Source organism: Apostichopus japonicus, chromosome 18, assembly GCF_037975245.1.
Source record: "Apostichopus japonicus isolate 1M-3 chromosome 18, ASM3797524v1, whole genome shotgun sequence".
NCBI classification, from domain to species: Eukaryota; Metazoa; Echinodermata; class Holothuroidea; order Aspidochirotida; family Stichopodidae; genus Apostichopus; species Apostichopus japonicus.
Genome location: NC_092578.1, coordinates 15,251,039 through 15,278,974, shown reverse-complemented (window position 1 = coordinate 15,278,974; position 27,936 = coordinate 15,251,039). Strand labels below are relative to the sequence as shown.

The 27,936-nt window shown below is 36.6% G+C and overlaps 2 protein-coding genes across 6 annotated transcripts; one reads left to right on the top strand and one right to left on the bottom strand.

The window, feature by feature from the left end:
- The first annotated feature begins 1,277 nt into the window (after positions 1–1,277).
- LOC139958826 (protein boule-like) lies at positions 1,278–23,455 on the top strand. Of its 5 annotated transcripts, none has more exons than XM_071956195.1 (12): positions 1,278–1,468; positions 2,912–2,981; positions 8,320–8,442; positions 10,522–10,613; positions 12,920–12,977; positions 15,684–15,743; positions 17,779–17,803; positions 19,251–19,426; positions 20,456–20,560; positions 20,849–20,914; positions 21,590–21,760; positions 22,455–23,455. In XM_071956195.1, the coding sequence occupies exons 2-12, from the start codon at positions 2,952–2,954 to the stop codon at positions 22,761–22,763; spliced, it is 1,215 nt and encodes a 404-aa protein (XP_071812296.1). In that variant the 5' UTR covers positions 1,278–1,468; positions 2,912–2,951; the 3' UTR covers positions 22,764–23,455. The 5 variants fall into 5 exon arrangements, with proteins under 5 accessions (XP_071812296.1, XP_071812297.1, XP_071812295.1 ...); XM_071956196.1 differs by lacking the exon at positions 1,278–1,468 and adding an exon at positions 2,243–2,396; XM_071956194.1 differs by lacking the exon at positions 1,278–1,468 and having other exon boundaries at positions 2,712–2,981.
- LOC139958612 (uncharacterized) lies at positions 4,068–7,170 on the bottom strand. Its single transcript, XM_071955810.1, has 2 exons — positions 6,739–7,170; positions 4,068–5,775 (listed from the first exon to the last, which is right to left on the bottom strand). Exons 1-2 carry the CDS (start codon positions 6,848–6,850, stop codon positions 5,321–5,323), a joined length of 567 nt encoding a protein of 188 aa, XP_071811911.1. The 5' UTR covers positions 6,851–7,170; the 3' UTR covers positions 4,068–5,320.
- Positions 23,456–27,936: the final 4,481 nt, after the last annotated feature.

Genomic DNA, 27,936 nt, shown 5'->3' with positions numbered 1-27,936 from the left:
TATAAGTCACTGGTATCCACTATGAAAATAAATGGCTGTAAATTCTTTTTAATGACGCGCTTTATCAACGTAATATTACGGGTAGTAATATTTGTCTTACCACTATGATAGGCCTAGTAATAATTTCCGTCTCGCGGGACCTAGTAATAGTTTTGGTCTCGCGGACCTTCGGTCTCGAGTCGTGGATCTCGGTCTCGAAGACCTTCGGTGTCGCGGCGACCTTCTTTAAATTCGGTCTCGCGGACCTTCGTTCTCGTGGCCTGTAACCAATCCACGGAGTTGCATAACTAAGACAGAACTGAACAAAACCGTCTGCTAGCTATACCTGAGTATCACTAAAAAAAGCTCCAAAAACGGCTGGCCGATTTTCTTCACAAGGTATCCTAGGGTGAATCTTTGTGTCTTGCAGGCCCTCGGAACCAAAGGTCAGAGGTCAAAGGTACTTTTTTAAACCCAAGGGGGAACATTGAATTGACATGGAACCGTAACAGTTATAATGGGAAGGTCAAGTATTACCAAAATATGTGGTTGCCATGTGAACCGAGGTCAATGGTCAAATGAATATTTGTATGCCCACATTTATTTAAAAAACTCCTCCTAACGGCTGTTACTGTGCCGATTTTCTTCAAACGTTTTAGGGAAAATGCCCCATGGTCGGAGCTTGTGTCTCGCAGATCCCCGGAACCAAAGGTCAAATTTAGCTACTTTTTGGCTATAACCCCATAAACTTTTAGTGTAGTTTTGCTGGAGTTGAGATATGCAACTCAGTGGATTACCTTCTTGTCTTATTTTGAAACGTTACAACCATACCGGTCTACCATATAACTGGAATATGGATAAATTTTACTTCTTTTTACAACTACTTTACTTAGTTTTGTAATGCATCTTCTTGAAGTTCGAAAATAAGCCAATCAAAAACTTTGGCGCAAGATTGAACACACGGATGTAAGCGGACAAATCATTACTATGGTTACATGCCAAAATAAACATTTTGTTTGTCAAAAATAGCTGACATGTACACGTGTAAACGTGTTTTTTACTTTTATATTGAACTAACAGTTTAAAGTTACCTGCACACGCCACATTCGTAGACTGCGTGTCTATCTTTTATGCTAATTAATACGTCAGTTGCGTCCATTGTACTGATGGGGGAAGATGTACAACAGTAAGAGTTCAGTTGTACTTAGGCTTGACTCAATGATGTTTTGTAATGAACGCATTGTAATCTGATTAGGCAGAAGTACCGTATATTATATGGGTATTAACTACCCTGGGTGCTTGATGAACTTCCATTGGGGTCAGCTAAATTCAAATTTCTTTGTGATGTCGTTGCATGTCTTTTGAATGTGGATGTGGAGATGAAAAACGGGATGTCTATAACAGTTACTACATATACAGGAATACATTTGAAGATCCAACGTAGATGAACTAAGGTCGTTTTGGATAGCAGATTATCATGTGACCACTGGTAAATGCTAACAGAAGTTACAATAGTTTATGTAAGTTGTCGAGAACCATCATAGTGTCCTCGAAAACTTGGTTTATGTAAAGCTGGACCGTTCCACCGCACCTTTTCCCTCGTAAATGAAACAAATGTGGTAAGAAATGAGAATACTAAAAAATGGACATAAACTGTAAAGAGACAATGGAAATGGAATCAGGAAGTTGGTCCAGAAAGAATAAGGTTGTCCGGTTAAATTTTGCATTATTCTTGAATAAATTCATTCTACCAGGAGACCGGGTGTGAAGAAAGGAGGGAGGGGTCGGAGCCGGCCATGGCGTGTACGGTAGACCTTCTGTGTCCTTGATTGAAAAGGTGCACATGAAAAAGGTGAGTATTGCTTGCATTAGCATCTTGAAACAAAATATGACAAACGAAATGTGAGAAGTATTTCATGTCTCTGCAAGTGACGGCTTCTCCAATTTAACTTGTTTACCTTAATCACCCTGCTACAACAGTTTCCGATCTCAGTCTGACCTTGAAACAAAAGGACGTTATCTGTTGGACTGTGATTATTAGTTTTCTTTTACTTTGGAGCTCTTTTTAATTCAGGAATCAGACTCCGCTCCCCTCCCGTTCCCACCCTCACACCTGTCTGCAAGATATCTATCACACCCATTCCTAAGTATTTCCACTTTACACAGGCTTTAATTTCGTAGGGAAAAAATCACCGTATGTTATACATTTCTTTAATATGAGCAGCAACGACCCTTGATGACGGATCTGAGGATTACAAGATTTTTATCTGAAAGATTTTTTCCTGTAATCAGGCCTAGTATTTCATGGAATGCGGCTACAATCGGATTTTAATGAATTGAAATTCCTGACTTTCCGAATGCCAATTGCCGCCTAAGTTCATTATTCCATCATTGAACATCTACACCTGGAATGAATGGTATGTGCCGGGATGATCGTCTGCTGAGTTTTTCAATGCCGCGTGCTTGAAGATCCAAGCCAATCGGCACCAACAAACTAGTTTAACACGTTATATTTGGATCGGAAGCTTAGTTCATCAAATGTATTCCCGCGTTTTTTCTGCTGACCTGCTAGCCAACTATTCAAAGTTAGATGTTTTCATGATAACCTGTATTATTTTGGACTCATTCATCAATTCTTTACTACCAGTACCAGCACCTCAGTGCTAAATTGCATCCCTGGATCCACTTTCAATCACATATATGTGCGTTTGATCGATTAACAGTAGGCCTACTTCAGTTTCAAGTAGGATAACGGCATCCATAACATATTAACAGTTCCACCTTTTATGAGTCGGGCAGTCATCATTACCAATATACTAGCCTAGAAGTTAACCTACTTTGTCTCCCATTGATGATTCCGTTGGAATACTACATTGCCGAGTTCACCTTTTGATTTCATTTCTTAGTATTGTAAATCATCGGGATCTTTTAGGGTAGCCTAGTTCGACATAACCTTGGCGAATTACATCATCATGACTGACATTCAAAATCAGACGACATCGGTGAGTTAAACCTTACTGTTTCGAAGTTCCTAACTAGTAAGATATTATAAGTTAGACCCTTTATCCCATTCCTTTTGCTTTAATTAGCCCTAGGCTAGGTTGTTAATCGTTACATGACGAATGAATAGGCCAATCATAACTAGGCCGCAGGCGCCTAGTTAAAGTCAAGCATATCTATAATAAGTTAAGCCCTGGCTACAACTTCCAAGGGGCGAAATATTAATAAGTAATATTTATGAATTTGAAACAACAGATTTATGACATGTGTATGCTATTTCAACCCAGTCGAAGGCCAATGTCCTACTAGGCTAGGACCTAACTAATTCACAACACTGAAAGCTACTTGTAGCCTAAAACTAAAAGGCAGTTCAACTTCCAGTAAATCTGCATTCCAACTTTCTTGGTAAGCTGTGTACAAAACCAGTACAGTAGACTATAGGCCATGGGCCGTGGCTCTGAAATCCTTCCAGAAAATGATTCTTGTTACGTCCGGAGTGGTATTACATGAAATATAGTCTGAGTTATAGATAATATGTCCTTAATAAAGAATCAAGTTGTTCTTTTGCTCAAAAGTGGCACATTAATATGTAATTCACGGATTAAATGTCACATTTTCCAACATAAAGAAATACATAAGAAAAACAGCGCCCTCACTTTTTCAAAAATAATTATTCTGTCTCCAGAAAGAAACTGTAAACCCCCAAAAAATTCACATTTTAATGTGGAAACCTTTATAATTGTAAAGAATATGTATGGCACAACATTTCTAAAAGTTTGGATAGGCATATAACTATTGGAATAATATTTTTCAACTGTACTTGGTGTTTATTTGTGGTGGGGATAGGCCAGTTTGTTCATTGTTAAATTGTTGAAATACACTATTTCTAGGCAATAAATGATCCAGTAATAACAAATGAGAGCAAGGAGTAGGCCAGCATGTATACATTATAACATGATTGAGGATGGGGTCATTCTTGGTGAATAAAGCACACTATTTCATATTCATTATAATCAAACTGGAGATTCCGATAGACTTTTTTAACAAAGTATGTCTAAACAGCCCTAAAAAAGTGACAAACTCAGATCTATATGTTCTTCTTTTATTTATCAACTGCAAATCTTTTCAACATGTTTAGAACACCAAAGTTCACAACAGACTACTACATGTACAATGTTTTGTTACAAGCAGCGCTTCACCTAACTACCTTCACAAAAAAACTTTAAATCTCATTTGTAATATGCATTAAAACTGTTTGTTGATCATAACATTGCACATGAAACTTTCTGTAGATAGTATCAGTAAGTTGTACTCTTATGAATACCCATGGTGAATGGGTGGCACTTACTCGTCAACAACAAGTTAAACGACTGTACACACAGGACCCATCCACAAAAATCGAGCCTCGTTTTGTTTGTTTGTTTGTTTGTTTTTTGCGGGTGGGGGGGGGGTGTTTGAGTGATCGCATAATCAATATTCAATAGGGTGTGGTGCACTGACTATGTCCTTGATTATTGTATATTAGATTCCATACTGAAATGGTGTTCTGGAGACTGGTGTCAGCCACGATTAAACTAACATGAAATAAAACAACAATTTGTGTGGAAATTTGCATCAAATTGAATAAACAATAACGTGAGATATTACTTCATGGGACCATTTCGAATCACATTATAGTCCTACACCTTTTCCAACTGATACTGAAAGTTACAACAGAGTACAATTTGATTTTTTTTTTTCAAACTAAAGGCATAGCCCCAACTCTTTTGTTTTCTTCATGTTTGTCCTACAGATCCCTCTATTTCCTTACACATTATTTGAACATGTAACTAATGATGCACTATATTTAGTTCACACATTCCTGCATGTATTTACACATCTAACAATCACAATTTTTGAGTTCACATTATAAAAATGCTAGATTTTTAAATATTACTCCAAAGTCCAATTGATGTCTGATGTCATGCTGTGTCCACATGTACCTCTTGGACAGCAATTCTAAGCTGTCTAGCTGTAAAGTACATGTCACTCAATGAAATGCCTTGACTTCTACGTGAACCTCTTTGTTCATGCTGCAAATCAGATTCACTACCACTTGAAATGTCTAACTCGTTACTTGACTTTGTATCATATTGTAGATTAACCAGGTTTACTGCTAGATCCTGAGCTTCTACAGTTCTGGAAATTACAACTTCACTTTCATAGCGTCGCGTTGGTCGCAAAAAATGAAGTTGTGGATAGGAGCCTTGGAGACGCTTTTTTAAGTTGTAGGATCTGTAACTTGAGGCATCAATCCCTTGAACTTCTTTAACCGTTTTGATGAACTGGGCTGTGAGTTTTGTCATCCTGATCGCACCCTGTTGTTTAAGAATCTGTTCATCAATGACATTGTGGCAAAACTTTGCATAAGCCTCTGCATATAGAATATCTGTTGTTTCTTTTGGCCACTTCCGAGTGAGAAATCTGGTTGCGTTGCGAAAACAACTCGGAGGGTATCTTGCCTCGGAACTTCAACAAGGTCTCTGCCACGCATTTGCAAAAGAAGGGATTCGTTACATGTCAGCTCAGCAGCCTTTCTGAGTTTCCCAGCATCTATTGTCTCGTAACGAGTCAGGGGCTCTCTTCGTCTCTTACAGGTCACCTTGCCCCATATCCAGTGATCAGCGTGACAAATGATGCACGACACTGGAAGTATGTGTGGTCTGCCTGAAGAAGATGGTCCAGCTACATTTGATCTTAGTGTTCGCTTCTTACAGACAGGTTCAACATCGTCATTGTCATCATCAGTGGAATCATCTGTAACATTCAAACAAGAGAAAGATACATATCAAATACAACTTTAAAAAAAAAAGTTTAAAAAATTTGCTCTGAATTCATTAACCTACACCGTTTTACAACTTGAATTGACAAACCTAGCCCAGTTTATCTAAACTTGTTATAATGAATAATTTTTTTTACAAATGAAAAATTGGGCACAGATTTGGGGCCCTTGTCTTATTTTATCAAATCATTGAGCAATAATGAAATATCGACCTCCACCCATATAAAAAAATCAACCAAGTATTTGTACAAATGAAAAATTGGGCGTGGGTTTGGGGCCCTTGTCTTATTTTATCAAATCATTGAGCAATAATGAAATATCGACCTCCACCCATATAAAAAAATCAACCAAGTATTTGTACAAATGAAAAATTGGGCGTGGGTTTGGGGCCCTCGTCTTATTTTATAAAACTCACGGAGCAATAATGAAATATTGATCTCCAGTCCACCCCTATAAAAAAAAAATCAACTAAGCGCAAATGGAAAATTGGGCATGGGTTTGGGGCCCTCGTCTCATTTTATAAAATCATGGAGCAACTACTGAAGAAAGTCTAAAAGTTAAATACCAACCCCCCCCCCCCCATGACAGGTACTTCTATTTGTTGAACACATGCCAAATGTAACTTTACTTCTATTTGTTGAACACATGCCAAATGTAACTTAACACACACTAAATAGAGATTTTGATTGTAAATGTATCCCTGTTGTTTGTACATATCTAACCCTTACCCAAATAAATTCACGATTACATCAGGTTGATGCATTTTGCACAACAAAATGACAGCAGGACTAGGTTACAATACAATAACAAACCGTCAAGAACGAATGTAAAAACTTAAATAAAAGCACAACCACATTCCACAAAATGTCAGATTGACATTTCTAATTTCAGTTGGAAAATGGATTCATACTCATAATATTATTTAAATGTTTGCTTACCATCTTTAAGCGGATTTTTAGCAAGCCTTTCTTCAGTCTTGTTGAGTTTATTCATCTGTGAATCTCTGTTAGCACTCACAATGATAGCCAATGCACGACTCACCATGCTCATGATCTTGAAAATCAGCTAAAGATTTTGAGCTCTCTATACAGTATTTTGAAGTGACATCTCTAGCTAATGCACCATAAATACCTGGTTACACAATCCACCTTAAAACACAATCCTTGAATTTGGCAAAAGAGCTGTCAGAAAAGGATGAAATATTCGTTTTTGTCTGTGCACACACATGCATACAACATTTGAGTGTGGGAGCAGCCATGTTTGTGCAGTTAGTGTAACCATGGTGTAACCAGACCACAGATCAACAGCTGTGATTGGTCAATTAAGGTTTGACCTGAAAATACTGACCAATTAGATAAGCTCTTTTAAGAGCAGTGGGTAATATCTTTTGTTAGTTTTTCTTAAATTCTGACTGTTTGTGCCAGTAGAACCAAAAAGAACAAGTCAATCTTGATTCAGTACATATTTATACTAACTATTTCAGAGAAATTAACTTTCCCCACTTACCATGTGAACAAAAGTGCATTTAAATTGGCCATGGCCCATGGCCTACTATAGGTTTATGCACCTTTTTAAAAACCTGTTGAGATTTTGATTTTCTCAACCATTTAGTCAACTTTCATAGAAATTATCATGATAATTGATATGTCTACAGGGTTGGTGATCCTTTTTGTTGTAATGAAAGTAAATTTATTTTGGTGAGGCGAAATCAGATCGTATGCTTTGGTAATATATTTTTAAATTTTCTTATTTGATTCCATGCTTTGTATAAAATTATGAGTAGGCTCTGTTAAATGTACATGCAAAGACTACACAATAGTCATTTAATGAAAACTGGGTTTAAAAATTTCATATGACATTATGAGAAAAAAGATCAGAATTGTTTCATAAGCACCAGATTTTGTGATGATTTTAACCTCATGTTATGTTTGTCATAAATCATATTAGGCTAGGCTAGATTAATAACGTTTTTGCTTTTGTGGTAGGCCTATATACAGGAGGATCCACAGTAGTCATTTGATGAATAGAACCACATTTAATTGTCAACAAAAGTTTAGTTTTGACCGAATAATGAACACAAAGCATTTCATTCTTTGCATGAAGGAACAGTAAATTGTTATCTAAAGCAACAATACTCCAAGACTCTTTGTTTCCAGTTCAAAATTACAAAGCACTGAGCATTCGAAAGCTTGTAAATTTATGTTAGCAAAAGCAGCAGTTGCTTGCAAATGCATTTCAGTAATCCAAATTAAAATCAAATTATAATAGTAAACACAACAATGGGTGTTCTCTCATTTATCTGTTTCGTTTTTTTCCTCACAGCCAGGACGATGCTTTTTGACTTTGACTTTTTTTTTTGACTTTTGACTTTGATAAATTCTTGAGAAACATATAACCAAGCTTGTACTTGGAACAGGGATATTCTTTTAATTGAAATCCAGCAACTTCTGATAGAGGCAAGGATAGGGATGTGGTTACTTGGCTACCTTGATTTTGGATGGTTATTCCTTCTTTTTCAGGTAACAGAAGGTAGCAGGGCAGGGTCGACTGCACCCAATTCTCCTATTCCCAGTGGACACAATGCGCCAAGATATGGGACAGTTATCCCAAATCGGATATTTGTGGGTGGTATAGCCTTCAATGTGAGTTACAATTCCTCTCATGAATTACTGACTTATCAGTTTATTGCACAGTAAAATGTTTCAGGTTCAACATTTTATTGCATCTTTGTCAGACTGGTGCACTCTTCAGCAATATGTGTTGTGTACACTTGTACACAATATTATATTCCCCAGAATACAGACCTTTCTGGACTTTTCCCAGGTAAATGACTTAAAATGTTACATTAAATATCACTATCATGGAAACTTTTTGGAGGCGTTTGATGTTTATGAATTTTGTCCTCATGAAATGCAGGGGGGAGGGGGGAGGGATGCTATGGTTCTGTGTACAATATTTGTTTACCTTTGTATTTCTGTAGCAGTACATTCATTTTTGCTATGCAGTACCAATAAACTTCCCTGACCATTCAGAATCTTTTTCATTAGCATTGGACAGAAAGTGCATAATTATGATGCCTTTGGACTATAGCCTTAAAGGATTTAAACCTGTATATTTTGAAGATGATTTAAATCATTTTATTTTTGATTGACAGTACAGATCTAATTATTGATTTGTTCATAAAAATGGAAGTTTAAAAACTGAGTTGCAGAGCAGTTGTATTTGTGATCACATTGCATCATATGATGGAGTACATATTATGAACCAGAATCATGCAGCTGCAGAACAGGCTATATAGTAACCAGTTTTACCAACAGTTGAAATGATTACAAAACATTGTTCAGGGTCTAATTTAATTGTCCCACATCTGTTGACTGGTGTTTTGGCATTTAGTAAGACTCCTGAGATTAAGGCTGGCAAGTCCTTGAAGGTTACAGCTGACATCAGACATTTTCATTTGCATAGCTGTCAACTTCAAGGTTAAGATAAGTCCTGACAAATCAAGCAGGATCATCTGTAACCTTTAATTAATATTAAAGTAAGTGTGCCATGGAGAGAGTAGTACTAGGTGACCGGCTGTAGTGATATTCAATAAAACCAGTTAGAAAAAGTGACCTTGGATAAGAGAGAGAGAGAGAGTATAAGGTAACCATATTTTAATGGTATAAAGTCAATATAGGTATATAAATTGTTATTTAGGCTGCTGTATATTAACTACTTGTAAGAGATCATATACTGCCAGCTGCAATTCTTGCTACTACAGGCCTACCATACTTCTACAGACTAAATTGTTTCCCAGAGGTTATAAAGCACACACCATAAAGGTTATCATAGAACATGTGAAGCTATACCAAAGATATAAGCCTATTACATATAACTTCATGTCATATTCTCCTGGCCCCAGCCCAATGTGAATTGCAAATTCGATAAAATAATTGTGTATTATTTCACCATTGGCTGTGCTCTCTCATGGCTGCTGCTGATTATAGTATTGCAATATATCCTATGAATGTGTACATATATAACACAGTACATCTTATAGAGATGACATCAACCAAACAAACATAATGCCGAGTGACTCAGCCATCCCTACTATTCTGGGCTACTGACATTGAACTGATCCTGGAATCATGTGTGATTTATATATTGACACCATGAGTATTTATTTCTGAACCCTGGAATGAGTAGACTGATCAATCACCTGGGCCCCACAGTTGCCCAATGCCAGCGGCTCATCTCGTTGTTGGTATAAAGGGTAGAGGAATGTTAGTATTCTAATTTATAATCATGTCCTCATGTGCATACCAATCTGAATTACCATACCTCCCTCCTGCAGTTTTTCAACCTTGAGGACTGTAGTCCCATCAATCGTCTGGGTTTTGAGACCGTTGAACCCTCTAAGTATGTACTCCATTATCTAGCAGACATCAGGAAGGCTGGACTCATCTGATGATCAGAGTTAATTTAATTACTGCACATTAGGTAATATCAAAGTAGGGTACACTACTACATATACTGTACCTGTCTTTAAAAAAAGGTCCATTTCTTTCCAACTCCAATGTACATACAAATAAATTTAAAAGGTTTGTTTGTCAATAGAATCAGTGTTATGATCATTATGTGAAACAGTAAAAGAGAATGAATTTGTTTGAACTCATGTATGGCAAATTTAATCATATTTTATATTGCTTTTTTGTTTACTCTCATCTTTTCACTGTTAGACAAGTGATCTTGAATTGAAGGCCTTTTTCTCGGCATTTGGACATGTTAAAGAAGTCAAAATAATATCGGATAGAGCTGGAGTTTCCAAAGGGTTTGTAAACTGATTTTAATTTATTGCTCACTACAGACAAGGTTGAGAGTTTTTGGCTCTAGTTTACTTGCTGTAGTTGCTGTTACACTTTCTTTAAAGGTCATCATTGTATTGTCCCCAAACATGTTACAATGACAAATAAAGATCACCCATGCTCGACAGCAATTTAAAATCAAAAAAATTTTTGCAGTATTTTTGCAGTCATGGAGATATTGTCTAATTTACCACCAAATAATCTGGCGATAATCCAAAAGGGCCAGAACCTCCAGGAAAGTAGTTTTGAACAATGTTGCACAAATCTAGCAGGCTAAAAGTTTGGGGCCAGTACTGATGACCTTTAAGTTAATGTACAAAGTATTGGCTGGGACATATGACCTAATTGTCACATGTGGCCATCCCTATCTTTAGTATGGTCCTGCTATCTCCTGGACCCGGTTGATTTCCCTACCCACTAGAACAATATACCAAACGTGATCTGCAACTTAAATCACATGAAAAATTACTGCAAGAGAAATAAGGCAAAAGCGTCTTCTTGCATGAACATTCTGCAATTGAGGCCCTACAATAGTACCATTTGAAGCTCTACTTATTTAAAATACTGTTTTTGGTGGAAGTTTGTCCTGTGGAACTGCATTCTACAGTACCAGCTGTAGCTGCGTTTGGCTTAGTGGATACAGAGGACATTGTAAAGGTTGTGATTTCTCTTCTTTAAACACTTCCACTTTTCTGTTGTTACCACACAGCCTTATTGAGTCAAAGGTGTATATGGTAATTTCATTGTTTTGAACTTTTCAGTTCGTTTCTTCAAAACTTTCATAAGCGTGAACCACACAATGTCAGTGACTCCTTACTTACTGTTTGAAAAGAAAGACACCAGGTATATACATGTTTTGGCATACTACAAAGCTGATGTGATAAATATAGAGAGGGACTTCTTGAGATTTTGGAAACTATACTATGGTATTCAGTACTATGAGCCTATAACATTTTCATTTCAAGTATCCTAAATATGTAAATGTTGAAATAAGTGAAAACAATTTCTGTCTGGGGAACAAAAATGTTAGTTAACTCATGAACCCTCATTTTAATTGCAGTGTTGTTTATGTTATACCAGTATGTTTGGTAAAACTGCAGCATAGCTAAAGTAGTCATTGTGTAGATACTTGACCAAAGGAACCTTCTTGTTTTCAATTAATTTGTCGAGCTCTCTCCAGATATTACATTTTAACCAGTTAATGTCACACTCCATGTTACGCACCAACATACTGCAGTTTATTTATAGCAAAACACTTATCTAGTTGTTCTAAATGCTATTCCAGTCTCATAAATGTGTAGACATGTTGCTGTAATTAGGTCATGGAACAGTTATACTAAAGGAGGCACTGACTTCAAACTCTTAAGGTTTTGACTCTTAGGACCTCATTTGCATGGTACATTAGTAGGGATTGTTTACTATGTTATACACCCAAATACTGATAATACTTGTAGATTTTCTATACTCAATGTGATAGGCTAGATTTGAATAGTTTAACTCCTCTGTACATTCTATCAGTATGTTTTGAGGTTTGTTAAGACATGTGAACCAAGAGAACATGGAGAGAGAATTATATGGGGTGTACAGTATGCTGCAGCCAAGGCTGAAACAGTATCAAACAACAGATATTATTTCAGCAGACATGCAGTGTCTATTGTACATAACTGCAGAGCACAAAAGATGGTTTCCTATGTAGCCTAGCTACAGTATGCTGCAGTCCCCTCAGTGTCCTACTGTTGACATGGTAACTAAAGATTAGATGGGATAATACATATTGTATGTTAATTATGATAAACTGAATATTTTGAAAAGAATTTTAAGATATCCCCTGATTAACAAGGTGCTCATTGTAGTCCTTGCATGATACTATCTATAGCAACTATCCCCATCTCAATGCTTTTTGTTACAAATTTCAACTTTCTGTTACAGCATATGCAAAGAAAGTTTATTGCATTATTGTATTGAGGTTGAATGTCATGTTCCACATAACAGGTTTATAAATTTCTTTTGAGAACTTCCCCCAAAGATGTTCTTAAATCTTGATGCTTGATTATTGTTATTTTGTTATCATTATTGTTATTATTCTTTAATATTTCAACCTTTTGAAAAGATGTTTATAGTGATTCATAGTTTTTGCATTGCATGATGGAATATTTTAAGCATGATTTCACTTATAATTCATCAGTTGATAAAGTTCCTTATTTATTGGTGTGTCTTCTTGGATTTCAAACTTTTGTCTTCAAATGTTTCAGTTTGTTGTTTTTAATAACAGCTATGGTTTCATTACTTTTGAGACTCAAGAGGAAGCTCTTAGGATCCTGAAAGAACAGGTAGGTTTTTCACTACCTCAGTTTCACTCTACAATGGCTCTAAATGCCAGAGAAACTGGGCCTACACTCTTTAAAACCATTGATAGTATTACTGTTTCGCCAAACTCTAAAAATGTGGTGATTATTGATGTATGCATACACAAATGTCGCAAAACATTACAAGGAATTTTAAATATAATTGTGGCAAATCCCAACACTGGCTTTGCTTGATGAGGAAGCAAAATATAATAAAATCAGGAATTGTCTCAAAGAAATAACCCCGTTCAGTTGGTATTGAAATTACATTTGTAACCTTTAGATTTGATGCTTCGTCTCGGCCTTTGTCAATGTTCAATAATTTGTTCTAGATACTATTTAAAAGAGAAGCCAACCCCAAATCATCATAATTGGTCTACATAATTGAGATACTTGTGGTGAACAAACCAACTATCATAAATCTTATTCCATTTTAAGGATTTCTGTCACCGTTTTAATGTTCCTTCAAACATATGCAAGTCTACATATAACATCTTGGAATCACATACAGCCATACAGTAATTTTTAAAGAATTTTGTTATAAATATATTGGAAGGATCATATCGTGTGGTAGAGATACCGAACGTCCTTAACTATACCTAATACTGGCATAGGTTTGAGACAATGACAACACTGTACCCACTTAACCCCTTTACAAGGGAAGGTAGGAGTGGAGGGACAAGGAAATGTTTGGAGCTCTTATCGGTACTATATTAAACATCACACATGTATGAGCAACATGGCAGTCTTTGAACCAGGATTTCTTCTGATCAGAGTGAAATGTTCCCTTCGTGATATTTAAGGGAGTTGTTCATCACAAGCATATCAGTTCAGGCTCTCACATAATCTAAAGACGATTGCTGGGTTTACTTTCCCTTCCTTCAAAGAAAGTAGCAACATTCCTCCTGCCAATTAATAGTTAAAGAGATACCTTTATCTATCATTCATCTCGGAGGTCACAGGTTTAAAATTTCCCCCCTTGAGCATTCAGAGACCAAAGTCATGACTATATTCTGCCATGCTCAGAATTCTTACTCAAAACAGCTGCAAGCCCATCAAGATTAATTTTGGGCATTAATAATTTGGCATTCTTGCCTTAGTAATTAAGGAGAGGTACCTTTTTTCTTTTTGTGCTCTTTACCCAAGCCATCACATAAGTAGCCTCTTTTAGGTATGCTGCCCTATTAATGAACCACTTCGGAAGACTAGATGGCACAGGATCCAAAGTTAATTGTCGGAAGCTGGGATAACTATTCTCCTATTAGAATAGTGACATGCGTTGCAACTTGACAAAATTAATACTCAAATTGAAAACCTCTATGCAAAGCAAAGATTTTTCTAATGAGATATAGTTGGGCAAAATAGATCAGTGCACAAACCTTTCTTGAACTATCAAGTGACTTCCTACTGCAACCTTTGATTAAGGGCATGTCATGAAATAAATTTAGCAGCAGATAGTGGGTCGAGTAATTTCTTAACTTCTATTTCAATTACCAAGAGTGTTGTCACAGTAAGTTGTTTCATGACTTATAGATGCTTCCATGCTAGAGCACATTCTTGCTATTAATATCACACATTGGCCTCCAGTTGAATTTATTGTGAAGTAACTTTGAAACAATCTTAGTTGAGATGAAAGGGAAAAGGTGACACATAATGTCCTTGATCTGAATGACCTTATAGAAGTAGAATTAATGGTCATTAGTATTGGCCCCAAGCTGCTAAAAAGTACTTACAGGTCATCAGGTCAAAGGTCATCAGTAAATTACCCCAAATATGCTAGAAAGTCAGATAGTGGTTACCTTTGCACAAGTTCAACAAGCATTTTACTAATAATTTGAGGGATCAATGCCTATATAGGAAAGTACTGTGAAAAACTTGTAGGAAAGTTATGCGTGCTGAATTTTGGAGCCAATATTGATGACCTCGTGTTAAGGACGAGAGTTGTATCAATTTAGGGTTTGAGTGACTGGTGTTTCAAGATGAGCATAAGTGACCATTATTTGATATTTTAGCATATTTGGAGCAACACTGATGACCTTTAAACCTTTTATGTAGGCTTAATATTGACTGGAGAAAATGCATCCTTAAGGACAAACAGATGGACATTTCTGGGGAAATATATACAGAGACATTTCTGGGGATAAAAAGACAGACATTTTGGGGGGACAAAGAGACATATCAGTGGGGACAAACAAGCATTTCTTTGTGTGACAGACAAACTAGGCCTACAGATACTGTATTAAACATCGTAGGTATAAAGTTATGCAGGTTTTTCTTACTGATGCAGTTATATCTACATTCTTTAACATGCTTTAATTTAAATAAGGGTTGCCTCCAAATGGATGGGAAACTATTTGCAAATCAACTGCAAGGGAGTCTGTGACATGAAGCAACTGCATGATTTAAGTTTTGCATTGTTTATATACCTCATTTGCATGCATTGTTCTTACAGGACATTTGTCTTGCTTGTAGGTTTGTTGATTCTGTTTCATCCAATTTGGCTGTCATTTTGTGAGCTGTTTTTCCACATAACATAAACACACATAGTAGAGAAGTGAGCACCTGTCGAAAATGTCTGAGGGGATCATAAGGGGTAGTTAATAAAATGCTGTCACATTGGCCTTCCCCCTCAATAATTGCCAATTGTGTGTATTTTCGCTTGTAAATTACCTCATATTCTTCTCTTCACAGCCTAATAGTCTGATATTCAAGGACAAGAAATTAAATATAGGTCAGGCTATACGTAAACAGGTAAGTTTCTGCAGATGATGTGGCACCCAGCAATGGTTGATTTAACTTCATACCCATAATGGTTGGAAGGAGTCAATATTTCACTCTTAAAATTATAATCAAGCTATCATTAAGAATAATTTGAAACTTTGAAATAGTCTGGAAGTGTGTGTCCCTTCCCTTCTCACCAGGATAGACTAGCTGTGATGTCATTTTGTTTACTTAATGGTTATCAGGTTCATCAGTTGCAAGGTTCATGTTAAGTTTAGGGTTAAGCACAAGACCTTGCTAGCATATATATAGGAGGAATACATTTTCTATGTCAATGACAGAAGAGAGGTAAAATTTAAGGCATTACAGTATCTTGCTATAATGTTGGAATTGGAAAGTCACAACAAATATCTACGTGTGTATATATATATAATATATGAGGTTGGTTCCCTCAACTTCCCAGTTTTCTCATAAGAGAAATCTCTGAAGTAGAATAAGAGACACTAATGTAGAATACTACATGAGTAATGTAGAAACATCGTGGCCTTTGTTATTGGAAATTACAGAATGTTAAGGAAATGCCAGAAATATTCTGCACATAAAGCTTGCCATGTAGATTTCTTGTTGTGCAAAGTATGACTATTTGTGACTGATACAGCAGGTGTAAAAGTAGAGCCTAATTCCTAAGTGATGCAAGTGCCCAAATCTGTTAAAATATCTATAGTTTTCCCAAAATATGTCAGACTCTAGTATTAAGAGCTTTTCAGCTTTAGATTACAGTGCATTTAGACCCGTGTTGAAGTGTATTACTTTGCACATGTGCATAGGCGTAGGAGGCGGGGGAGCTGCAGCCCCCCCAACCAAAATTTTTTGTGAAAATTTTGGCAATATGCTGAGAATTTTTCGGGCACCTACTGAAAGAAGAAAAATCTGCAGTGTGTTTTTCAATTTTTTTTGTGAAAATTCTGGCAATATGCTGAGAATTTTTCGGGCACCTACTGAGAGCAGAATAATTTGCAATGTGTTTTTCAATTTTTTTTGTGAAAATTCAGGCACTATGCTGAGAATTTTCGGGCACCAATAATTCTAACCAATATAGAAGGGTAATAACACAAAAAATATAACCAAAATTTTTCGCGCGCTACGCGCGCGTTCAACATCTTAGTGTGCATACCATATAGGCATTCATCGGCTATTGGCATGTGATGAAATAACCGATCAATGCCTATATGATATGCACATTAAGATGTTGAGCGCGCAGAGTGCGCGAAAAATTTCGGTTACATTTTTCGGGCAAGTCGTTACAGCCCCCCCAAATCAAATTAGGCTCCTACGCCTATGCACATGTGTAAAGGCCTTATATGAATTTTTGACATTTTATGACAATATTAAGAACCTCAAAGTTTAAGGCCTGTGCGGTCTTAACAGCAATACATTAAGGATTGCATTTAAACTTTATACAGGAAATCACTCCAAAAGTATAGACGCACTCAAAATTTTAATGCTTGTTCTCTTTTTATACACATTCATTTCCATGTATGCTCGAAATGCATAATCATACTTGAAAAGGATCGTCCATTGGTAACTTATTTTTGACTTTGAAGTAATTTTAGTTGGTAAATTTTGTAACAAAAGTGAATGTGGAACAAACAGAGGGTGATAACACGAACATTGACAAGACTGATTTTCATCTCTCATCGATATTTGGCTCTGACTTTTCTACTTTGGGATGCATCACGTTACTATACCACAGAGGTTGGCATTTTGAGTAGTCGACATCTGGTTAAGCCTAGGGTAAAGGATTGAACTCTATCCAACTATTTAAGTGGAAAAAAAAACATTGTCTTGTGAATACCAGTGTGCAACAATGACATCACACTGGTTTGGTTCAGTTCACGTATGTTTTAAACTGACAATTATAACCATCAAAATTCATCTCAAAAACAGTACATGTAGGTTTATAGGGACCCTGGTTCCTCTTCCTCAAGCAGAATTCACCACAAACTATCCTATTAATATTCTTAAATTGTAACTAATTTGCCAAATATTTATTCTCTTCTCATAGCCAACAAGATATCCCAAAGAACAAGGTGAGTTTAACCTTAATTTAATTTTGTGTCGCTATTTATAATGTTTGGTGGGAATTACGACACATGTAGGCTACATTGAGTTTCACTTGTTAGATTAATGATATCTATGTCGACACCATGTGTTTGGGGTAGAACTTTAACTTTCTAAAGGATAGATGTTGGCCTTGTCTTAGTCCAACAAAACGCAACCATGTGGGTGATCCGATGTTTCTGTAGAGCTATTCAGTTTTTCAAGATATATACGCTAAATTGTCTGGAATGCTCCTTTGAGGCCCAATTGATGGTGAGGTCAGTTCCTCAGATGCAGGTTTTCAACTAGCATCCTTGGAAGACATACTACTTCACTTTTGCGTGGCAAATATTATATAATGTCATATTTTATTATGTTGTATTATATTATTTGGAGACATTAAAGTATTATGTTTGGTGTTGCATCTGAGGAACTGGCCTGATCTTCATTGTGCTAGACTGAAAAATCCTGCTACTTTAATTGGTGAGCCTCATAACTGTAAGGGTCATGTCCCAGAAAAGTGGTTTAGAAATACAACCTGGAATGGTAGCAGTGCATTTTAGTCTAATATATATCATGTTAATGTTGTGCCTAAAGTCATCTTTTAATATAACTTTTGTCACTAAAAGGTCCTGTTTACAACTCGTACCATACATTATTATTTATTAACACATAAATTTCACACATAAATTTGGAGAAATGAACTACATTTAATTGGTGGCAAGTTGGTAACCTTAGATTTGAAATGTCCTACTGGTAGATATATCCAGCTATTTCCATAGGAGAGAAATTGGGGACTTGAAGGAAGAAATGGCACATAGTGTCTGCTGTTATAGTGGCCCACTTGTGAAGGACAATGTGGTTAAAAGTAGTGGCCGTTGTCATAGTGGCCCCCTAGAGCAGCTTAGCAAAATATATGACAAGCTCCATGGTGTAGGTGTTCTTCATCTGATAAAAGTAATACTAAAGTTCACACAGTATCATTGTTAGTAAAAGTTGGTACTGATTCCCACAAATGTGTTAGAAAGTCTAATAAGGGTCTCTCCATTTTCAAAATGTTAAGCTGGATGTCTACTACAATGTTGTGGTTCCATACTAGACTGTTAAAGGAAAGACCACAGTACTTGTAAACAATTTTTTACTTACGTCCACAGAAATCACATCATGGATAAAAAATTTATGTTAGTAAAATGAAAAAGAAAGAAATTATATTAAAATGTTCTATATTGGACTGAATGGGTTAATAACTCCACAATTAGGACCAGCCAACTGGTTGTAACCACATAAATCTCGGTAAGGCCTAGTACTTTGGAGAGAAAACCAGGTTTTTCATTACCTGGAGAAAAAAAAGGGATAAAGAAAAGTTGTTAGTTTTCAGCCCTCTTGGAAGTACTTGAAGACACTAATTTTGTTCATTTTATTTCTTGTTCTGAATAGAAACAACCTATTTACCAAATGGGATGATCCTCCAGTCACCTGCAGGTACATACAGTTATACATACCATAATGGAGTAGCTTACTTCAATCCGGGGGATCCTCTTCAGCTGGTCCCTGGCCCTGCTGGACATGCAACAGCTGCTGCAACAATTGCACACCATCCACATGCTCAACAGGTATTTAATTTCCAGTTACATGAAGTGCATCATTAACTTAAATGTAGTAAATTTCTGATAACATACACCATCATGCCATGTTATGGGACAGACATATTCTTTAGGACAATTCTTAAGCACTTGTTTCACTGCAGCACAATGGTAATTTGCTAACATCATTGAAAGAAGAAGGTGGAGGCATAAAGACTAATTAAACATAAGACATAATGAGACTTAATCCCTCAAATGTATGGGCCTGATTCTAGAAATGCTCATTTTTGGTGTTTAAATTAACCTTCTCAACTATCCTCATAGCAGGGTACATTTACTTCCATGAAGCCAAAAAATAACATTCTTCGTGAACATATAAAAGAAAGTATGAAAGTATTTGTAACATGATATGTATGTCACTTAGGAGTAATTTAATCGTAAGATTTTTCAAATTCTCTATTTAGATCTATGCTAGAACTAAGAAAATCAATTGTGGTTTTGTCTCACTAACATTTTTCGTTGTAGTGGCAGTCAGACATTTGTAGACTTGTCTTTCTATTAATGAAGAGCAATTTCAGTATCGGGAAGTCTTCTTTCGAAAAGTCTTTACCTTTAGAATTTGTTATGTCAAACCTCTATACCTTTTACTTTATGGAAGTGTTTCCCTACATCACTTGGATAGATAACATTATATCTATATTTTTGGTAATTTTATAATACTACAGAATACAAAGTAGGTAACTGTTACACCGTTTTGTAACAATCCACTTACGTAGTAATGAAATGTAAGATGTGTTGAAAATTCATCAATTGTGCTTTTAAAATGTGACAATATAGCAGCAACAATTGTTTATGTATGTGACAAAATGGAATCATTCATACTGCCTAAATAACTCATTATAGCAACCTAATTACTACTAGTGTACAACTGTCCATATCTTAATTTGATCAAATTCAATGTTACATAGAGTAATACTCAGTGATTTGGACTAGATTACCCCCCCCCCCCCCCCCCAATAAACACAAGGAGATGCATTTAAAATACAATTCTCTTTCTAGGGAGCATATGCACCACTCACACTTCCTGTTATGCTGCCACCAACCTCAATGCCACAGTTTGTAACAGCTCAAGCACAGCAGTTGGCCTACCCACCATCTATTACTGTAAGTTTGTTGACAGCTCTCGCTCATTATTTAAATAGTTTTGTATTTGTAAGACAAAGATGTGGTTTACTTGGACTTCAAAGGCAGCGAATTTGGACTCTAGCAGTGGTCTTGTTATACTGTGAGCTGTGCTATTCAAAAGCATTGACTAAAATTAAAATTGTCTTTTCATAAATAGTTATAAAAGAAGGATCACATAATCATATATGTGAATATCCATGCATGAAACACATCTGAGCTAGCTCCAATAAAATGTATGATTTTTCTGCAAATTAATTTTGTTTATAGGCAAATCCTCATCAATGGCAAGCTGCTGCCCATGCTGGTCAAGTTAGATTTATTCATCCTGCTCAGGTAGGTGATCATGTACTTATAAGATTGAATCATCTTAGTATACATGTATTGAAAGTATAGTATAGGTGTATGATTTGAATGAAGTACATTAATGATGATGGCTACCAACATGACATTACACCTACTCTCTAGTGGCATGCACAGGATTCCAACAGTGGAGGGGAGGAGGGGGGGGGTTGTAGGGGGGTTCAAATTTTAAATCACCCTTCTGATTTATGTAGGAGCATGAACCTTTATGGGAGACAAATCAAGGATTTTATAAAAGGAAGGAATGTGGTGCTAGGTTGTCAAAGCCAATTCCCATGAAAGTGGTTACTAGGGGGTGTCCTCTCCTAGAAAAAATAAAAAGCTTATATGTCAAATGGTGCACTGGAGGCATATTTAGGCTTACAATTGGGTTTAAATGCAAGGCTGAGCTGATAGATACTGATGAATTCTTTTCATGAGGTTGAAAAGGAGTTGCACACCAGGAGGAGTGATCTGGATGTAGGAAAACTTCCCCGGCTGAATGTTTCATCCCCCCCCCTCCTCCTTGCACATGTCACTGCCTCTCTGTGTGTTCACTGCATATTGCTTCATGCAGTTGTAATTTTATTCCAATTCTTATAATGTTAATACATTTTTAATGTATTATTTATTGTAATAACCGTTCTCATTGCTTCTTTTCCTTCCTAGGCTGGCGCAGTGTCCAATGCTGGTCTGATTTATCCCACTGCTGCTGGTGGATCAGAGCTCATCTATACTGCTCCCACCCACCACCAAGCACACCAGGCTGCTGGTCACCCATATCACCACCCCCAAGATGTCCAAACAGAGGTACCAGTCATGGAGACATCACATCCAGAGGTGGGATACCCTTTTCATTAACAAGAAACGCTAACTAGTGAAAATAGCTAAAAAGTACTGAATTGAAGTCAAAATTGTGCCGCTCAATATTTAATACATCCCAATATTTAATATATCAATGTTTTATGTGCAGTGAAGAAAGTTGGCCAACTCAAACCATGAGGCACTGCGAAGGTGTTTGTGCTTGAACACATACATCTTAACAAGACCTATGTTATTTGTGTGATACATCACTGAAGCAGCTAATAAATTGTTTTGATTCAGGTATAGTGCAGGTAGAGAAATCCAACTAACAAAGTCCATAAACTTGTCAAGTTCATTTGAAGAAAATGTCATAATGTTTGTAACTTTCCAATTTGCTGTTTCCATATGATTACTACCAGTATGAAATGCATTTTTGCCAAAATTTCAAATACAGAGATATTAATTACCTTCTACTTGCTGTTCATTTCCTTTTACAATCTGGATAGATGCATGGGCCTTATTTGTTTCTGATACTATTATGAGTATAAATGCTCAGTAAGATTGTTGAAATTTCCATGTCAATTGATGTAAATTGATGACATGCAGCTTGAAGATGTAACTGTTCTTTGTTGATGTTGTATTACATCTCCATATCATTGCTTGTATATGTCAGTGAACCCTGCCTAGCATCCTGTAAACAGTTCCTAGGTCATTGTGCCTTTTTTCTTAGACAGCTGCCATACCGTCAGAGCATCAAGTTCCTCAGACTGTCATAGCCCGCACAGCCGCAGGTTACCCAACAGCCACAGGCTATCCAGCAGACATAACCTATGCAACTACCCTACAGGATCCTAACGCCTACCACACTTTCATGCCTAAAGCAGCGACCAAGTTTGCAGGTAAGCGCCCAATAAAGATGCCAAGACGAGAGAGGGCGGCTAAAACACTCCGTACGGCGTTGGACGATCCATCAGTCCCTGGTGCTGTTGTACCAACAACCACAACCATTTTTGAGGATGGCAGTGTTTTAAGAGTTTAAAAAATGTATGCAGACAGGAATTGTGGCATTCTTGTAACTTGTGATATGACAGGGTATAGAAGAGGCTGAGTAGTACATTGATGGCAATCTTTTGGAGGGCCATGGAGAAGGGGGGGGGCGGGTTGACCGTATGCAACAACAGGGGCTGTTATTGTCTCATGATTATATGGTAAGTTTATTCAGGGGATTAGTGCCTCATGCATTTGTCATTTCTATGCACTTTTTGGCAAACATTTGTATGATCAATAGTGACATAAGTTGTGCAAGTTCTTTATACTTTTGTAACATGTTTTAGAAGCTAACGTTTGTACGGTTTCATCAACAGTAAATCAACTGTAATATCTTAAATTTGTATCCTGATCAACATTGTATCCTAAACGATGATAAGACATATTGACCGAGGGTTTTGAAAACCGTCCAGTATTTAAACCATGCTTAGCTGCTTTCAACTTGAACGCACACCTCATGCCTACCATTGTAGCGTTAATCATATATGTCTGTGTGTTAGTCTTTCAGGATATGGTGAATGTCTAATTTTCCATTTCTTTCCTTCTTCTATGTACATTGTTACCTTGTTGTTGATGGATAATATCCCTAAAAGCCCTAAGGGCCATCAAAGATTTAAATGTGTCTGGCATAGCTGGTCACTCGTAGATGTTAAAGATTACATTACGTGTATTAGTATTTAAAAACAAATCTTTTACGGAATTTAAAGCACCATGGTCACTAAAAATTAACTTTTTGTACAAAAACTGTATGTTGCTGTCTGTCCTTTGACCCTATAAAGTTTTGCTTGACTTGATTGTCTTTACATGAAATGACCAAACCTTATAATAATCTACACAGCTGATAACCTTTTGACTGCTTCAAGTTATTTCTGTGTCTTGCTGATGATCTAGATGAAAGCAATAAGTGAAAGAAAGTAATAGTCTATTTGCAGAGCTAAAATAGATGATTATAGTATGTCCCTTGAAAGGATGACTTTTAAGCACAAATTAGATATGTTGTAGACCATTAAAATATCTGCTATTATACTTTACTACCACTTTTATGTTTTGATAAATGACCCTTTAAACACTTTAGACTCATAAATGAAAGTTGTTCCATCATTACTGAGTTTAAAGGCATTGAAGACTCCCCCCAAACCGCGTACCGCGCTCTGAAAAAGTTAACTCTCTGTTGCTTGCAAGTGAAGTTTTCCATCGCTGCTATGCACACTGTGTTGTGGGTATTGACTGTAGCTGTATATATTGACTGTACACTAGTGTCTAATTACAGACGGTAGCAAGCTGAGTGTGTACTTTCTGGGATCGATAGTGGTGTCTAACACTTCTGTTACACCTCATTCGAAACTAGGTCAGATTACCGGCATGAGATGTTTCTTTGTGCGTGAGTCTTCACACCCTATAACCGACAGACAATGGTCAGTTCCTAGGATGCAACATAAACTCAATAGGAAATTGACTTTTATGGCCTGTTATAAATGAGGTCACAATGTGAAGTATATGACACAAATTTATCAATGGTATAGAAGAATGTCATCCAATGGTGCTCTGCTGTTATTATGAAGTTAGAAGAATATGTTGTGATCCAATGTTTAAAACAATGGATAAACAATAACATGTAGGCCTGCACTGAAGGACCGACATAATCATCAAATTAGCCTTAAAGGAGCATTTCAGAAAATTAGCATAACTTGAAAGATGAATATCTTGAAAACTATGAAAACATGTCTATCAATTTTCTTGGACTATGACATACCAAGACTAAAATGCTGCCTAAAGTCATCCTTTCATTTTTAAAGAAACTTCGTTCTTATTACAGCTGCAGTTACATATATACTTGTAGCTCAATAGTAACTTCTGTGGTATTTTCTCGCTATTTGTATCAAGTAATCAAGCTGGGTGTACATTAGTTGACTGAAAAATCTCAGTTTCATATCATTTCTAAATTACTTCTCGGTATCACTTTAAAAATATGAAAGAAGAAAAAAAAAAGTAAATAAAAAATATGCATTTTATGTGTTTTGTTTTTCTTATAAAGAGCAAAGGAAAGGTGTAATTCATAAGTTTTAGATGAAATAATTGTGTATATCTTTCTAAAGGAACAATTAGACTGAAAATTGATTGTTTGATAAAGAAATATTAAGTAAACTTTGATCATTAATATCTTTTGTATTTAAGTAACAGTTTGTTCATACGTTTGTTGTTGGTGTAAGTGTGTAGATTGTCATGTACAGGGAGAGATGATTATTTGCTACAAGCATTTTTTATACAAATTTCAAAGTAATTAATCAACACTTTTATAATCAAAGTAAAATATATGAGAATCAAGTTTTGTAAATGTCGAAAAGCAGACGCAATTTGTCTTTTTTTGTTAATTTTAACTGTTAAGAAAGTTATTTTGATGAAGGACCTGTGAACTTGAGATAATCATATCAGGTGGAGAGGCAATCATTTTAAATAGTGGACAGATATGATCATGTCACTTTATTACAGATTGAAAATACTTATAAACCTGAACTCCCTCCCTCCCCCCCCCCCCTTCATTAGAAGAAATAAACCAAAGCCACTGGAATTAAATGTAATAGCTGGAGTGTGTATGCAAAGGTGTGAAAGGGAAAGAGAATCAAGTAATAACATTTATAACACAATGATATAAGAGGCAAAACTGATGGGTTCATGGGAGGAAAGCTGGAAGAAGCAGCAATTCCCTTGTAAAGATTTTCACGTACATGTCATGTTACTAAGAGGCCATACACTGCAGTTTCTTGGGAACGTATCTCCGAGACCTGGAGGGGATTGTTGCCCTGGAAACTTCAAGCACAAACACACGTGGAGCGAATTATAAAGGGATAAATATCCCCTTCTTTCTGATGACTTCTATGTCAATAAACATGGAAAGATACATGAATAAGTAGAAAGTTTTGACCCATTTAGAAGATTAACTCAATTTCTATGGTTGGGGTAAAAGGTTTCCAAATTTTCCACAGTTAACCAGACAGCAGCAACGATAGGATATAAACTAAAATAAATAGGAAATGACCAAGCATCATTAAAATTTGTGATTCTTGTGGTTCATTCAAAGCAATACATAGTAGGTTGAAGCATTGTCACCACCCCCCTCTCCCCTCCCTCGGTTAGTACGCTACAAAATGCCCTGAGTCAAGATAGTCTTTTCATACAGCCTTTTTGCAATTTTTGGATGGATGGGGCTCCTGTGACATGGTTGCCTTATGTATAGGCCATGCTTTAAAGCAGCATTTTGCGTCCTCGACTATGATATTTCTTAACCTCACTGACTCCACTATGCCATAACGACATACATAACTAGCTTATCTATTTATATTTTACTTCAAATGGTGGCATGAAAGTCGAAAAAATTGCAACTTTCAACTTTGTTGTCCTCCAAGATATTTTCCGTTGGGAACCCAATAAACCTCGCCCATAATATGAATATTTAAACACTACGAACGTCATTGACAGATACGTAATATAACACCACGCTTGATTTGTGTACAGTCTATATGGCAGTTGTACCAGGGAGTTGCATAACAACTCCCAACGCAAAGTCTTGAATCTATTTTTAGCAACGGCTCATAACTAAACCTGCATCTCAGATTGGATGAATTCAAACTAGTGGGTTTGGGAACTGAATGCGATTTAATTTGTATGTGGAATACTCGCCAATTAACGTTTTTGGCAGGGAAAAACTTGGCTAATATCTTAATTTGCTGTTTTGTGATTTGATGTATGTAAAAAAATCGATGGACATGTCAAAAAAGTAGAAAACGGCGACCAAACGCAAAATGCTCATGAATAAACATACTATTCACTGATTGGTGGAATTCAATCTAGTGGATTTGGAGATCTGAAAACTTTGTCGAGGACACTTTTACTCGTTATCGATATAAATCGTTAATTACTCGCTAATTAACGCTCTTGGCAGGGTGAAACTTGGATGGTATCTTAGTTTGCTGTTTTATGATTGATACATGTAAAAAAATCGATGCACATGTTAAAAAGGTGGAAAAAAGCGACCCAACGCAAAATGCTGCTTTAACCCCATCTGGTCCCTGGACTTGCTATATTCACTTACAATATTAATCAATCCCAGGGGTGACAAACTAATAAAAGCAAACATTACGGGCCTGCTGTCTGAAGTTGCCTCCGTCCGTTGGTCTTCAAAAACTAGTAGATGGCGTACGAGACTTAATTTAGATGGCGCAATTCGTAAATATGGATTAGCGATCGCTGATCACAGACTAAATGAAAGCCTCATTACCACTGTAGCAGCAATGCATTGCAGTGAATTGTGAATATCGTTTGTAATATGGTATACTGATATAGTATTCGAAAAGTAACAACGTTCTATTCTGAAGGTTATCTGCGTCAAACCCCCGGCACCGATGTTCGCAATGTTTACTTATAATACTACTTACAACACTTCCATCCGTACGCATTGTGATTTCATATATGGTCAAAACATGTCTCACGGAATAACTGTATCAGACAGACGTGACGGTATCTAAGGGATGACACAGACGTGATGATATCTAAGGGATTAGACAGACGCGATGGTATCTAAGGGATCAGACAGACGTGATGGTATCTAAGGATCAGACAAACGTGATGGTATCTAAGGGATCAGACAGACGTGATGGTATATAAGAGATGAGACAGGCGTGGGGTTATCTAATGGATCAGACAGACGTGATGGCAAGGGGGTGGGGTGACCAAATGGAGGTTGGAAGCCATCCGACAATTACATTCCTGCATGAGTTACATCTTCGCCTCGTGGGCTCTTACAATAAGTAGGCTATTTTGCTTTTTTTCAACTTATCATGTATATGATGGTGTCATAAGATCGTGTCTTATGATGGCAGATCATTCTTAAAAAATGTAAAACGTATAAGTAAGCCTTCAATATATGAAAGAAAGATATGCAATTCCATTAAGGTGACAACTTTCGTCATTTTTATAGCTCACCCTATGTGGGGGAGGGGTTCCCTGTACAGCACGTAAACATTTACAGTTTTATGAATTTACCAGGTCTACATACACCGTTTACTGTAAAACCGTTTGTTTTACATGTGTTATCACCGAAAATGTACAGTTAAGTGCGAAGTAAACGGTTTGATGACGTCATATGGACCTGTATTCGTACCTAGGAT

Bases quoted from the DNA above. Each gene is read 5' to 3' on its own strand.
- LOC139958826 (XM_071956195.1), top strand. From the start codon at position 2,952: ATGACTGACATTCAAAATCAGACGACATCG. The intron at 8,443-10,521 runs GTGAGTTACAAT...TTTCACTGTTAG, and splicing joins TGGGTGGTATAGCCTTCAAT to ACAAGTGATCTTGAATTGAA. The intron at 15,744-17,778 runs GTAAGTTTCTGC...CTCTTCTCATAG, and splicing joins GTCAGGCTATACGTAAACAG to CCAACAAGATATCCCAAAGA.
- LOC139958612 (XM_071955810.1), bottom strand. From the start codon at position 6,850: ATGAGCATGGTGAGTCGTGCATTGGCTATCATTGTGAGTGCTAACAGA. The intron at 5,776-6,738 runs GTAAGCAAACAT...TGAATGTTACAG, and splicing joins TAAAAATCCGCTTAAAGATG to ATGATTCCACTGATGATGAC.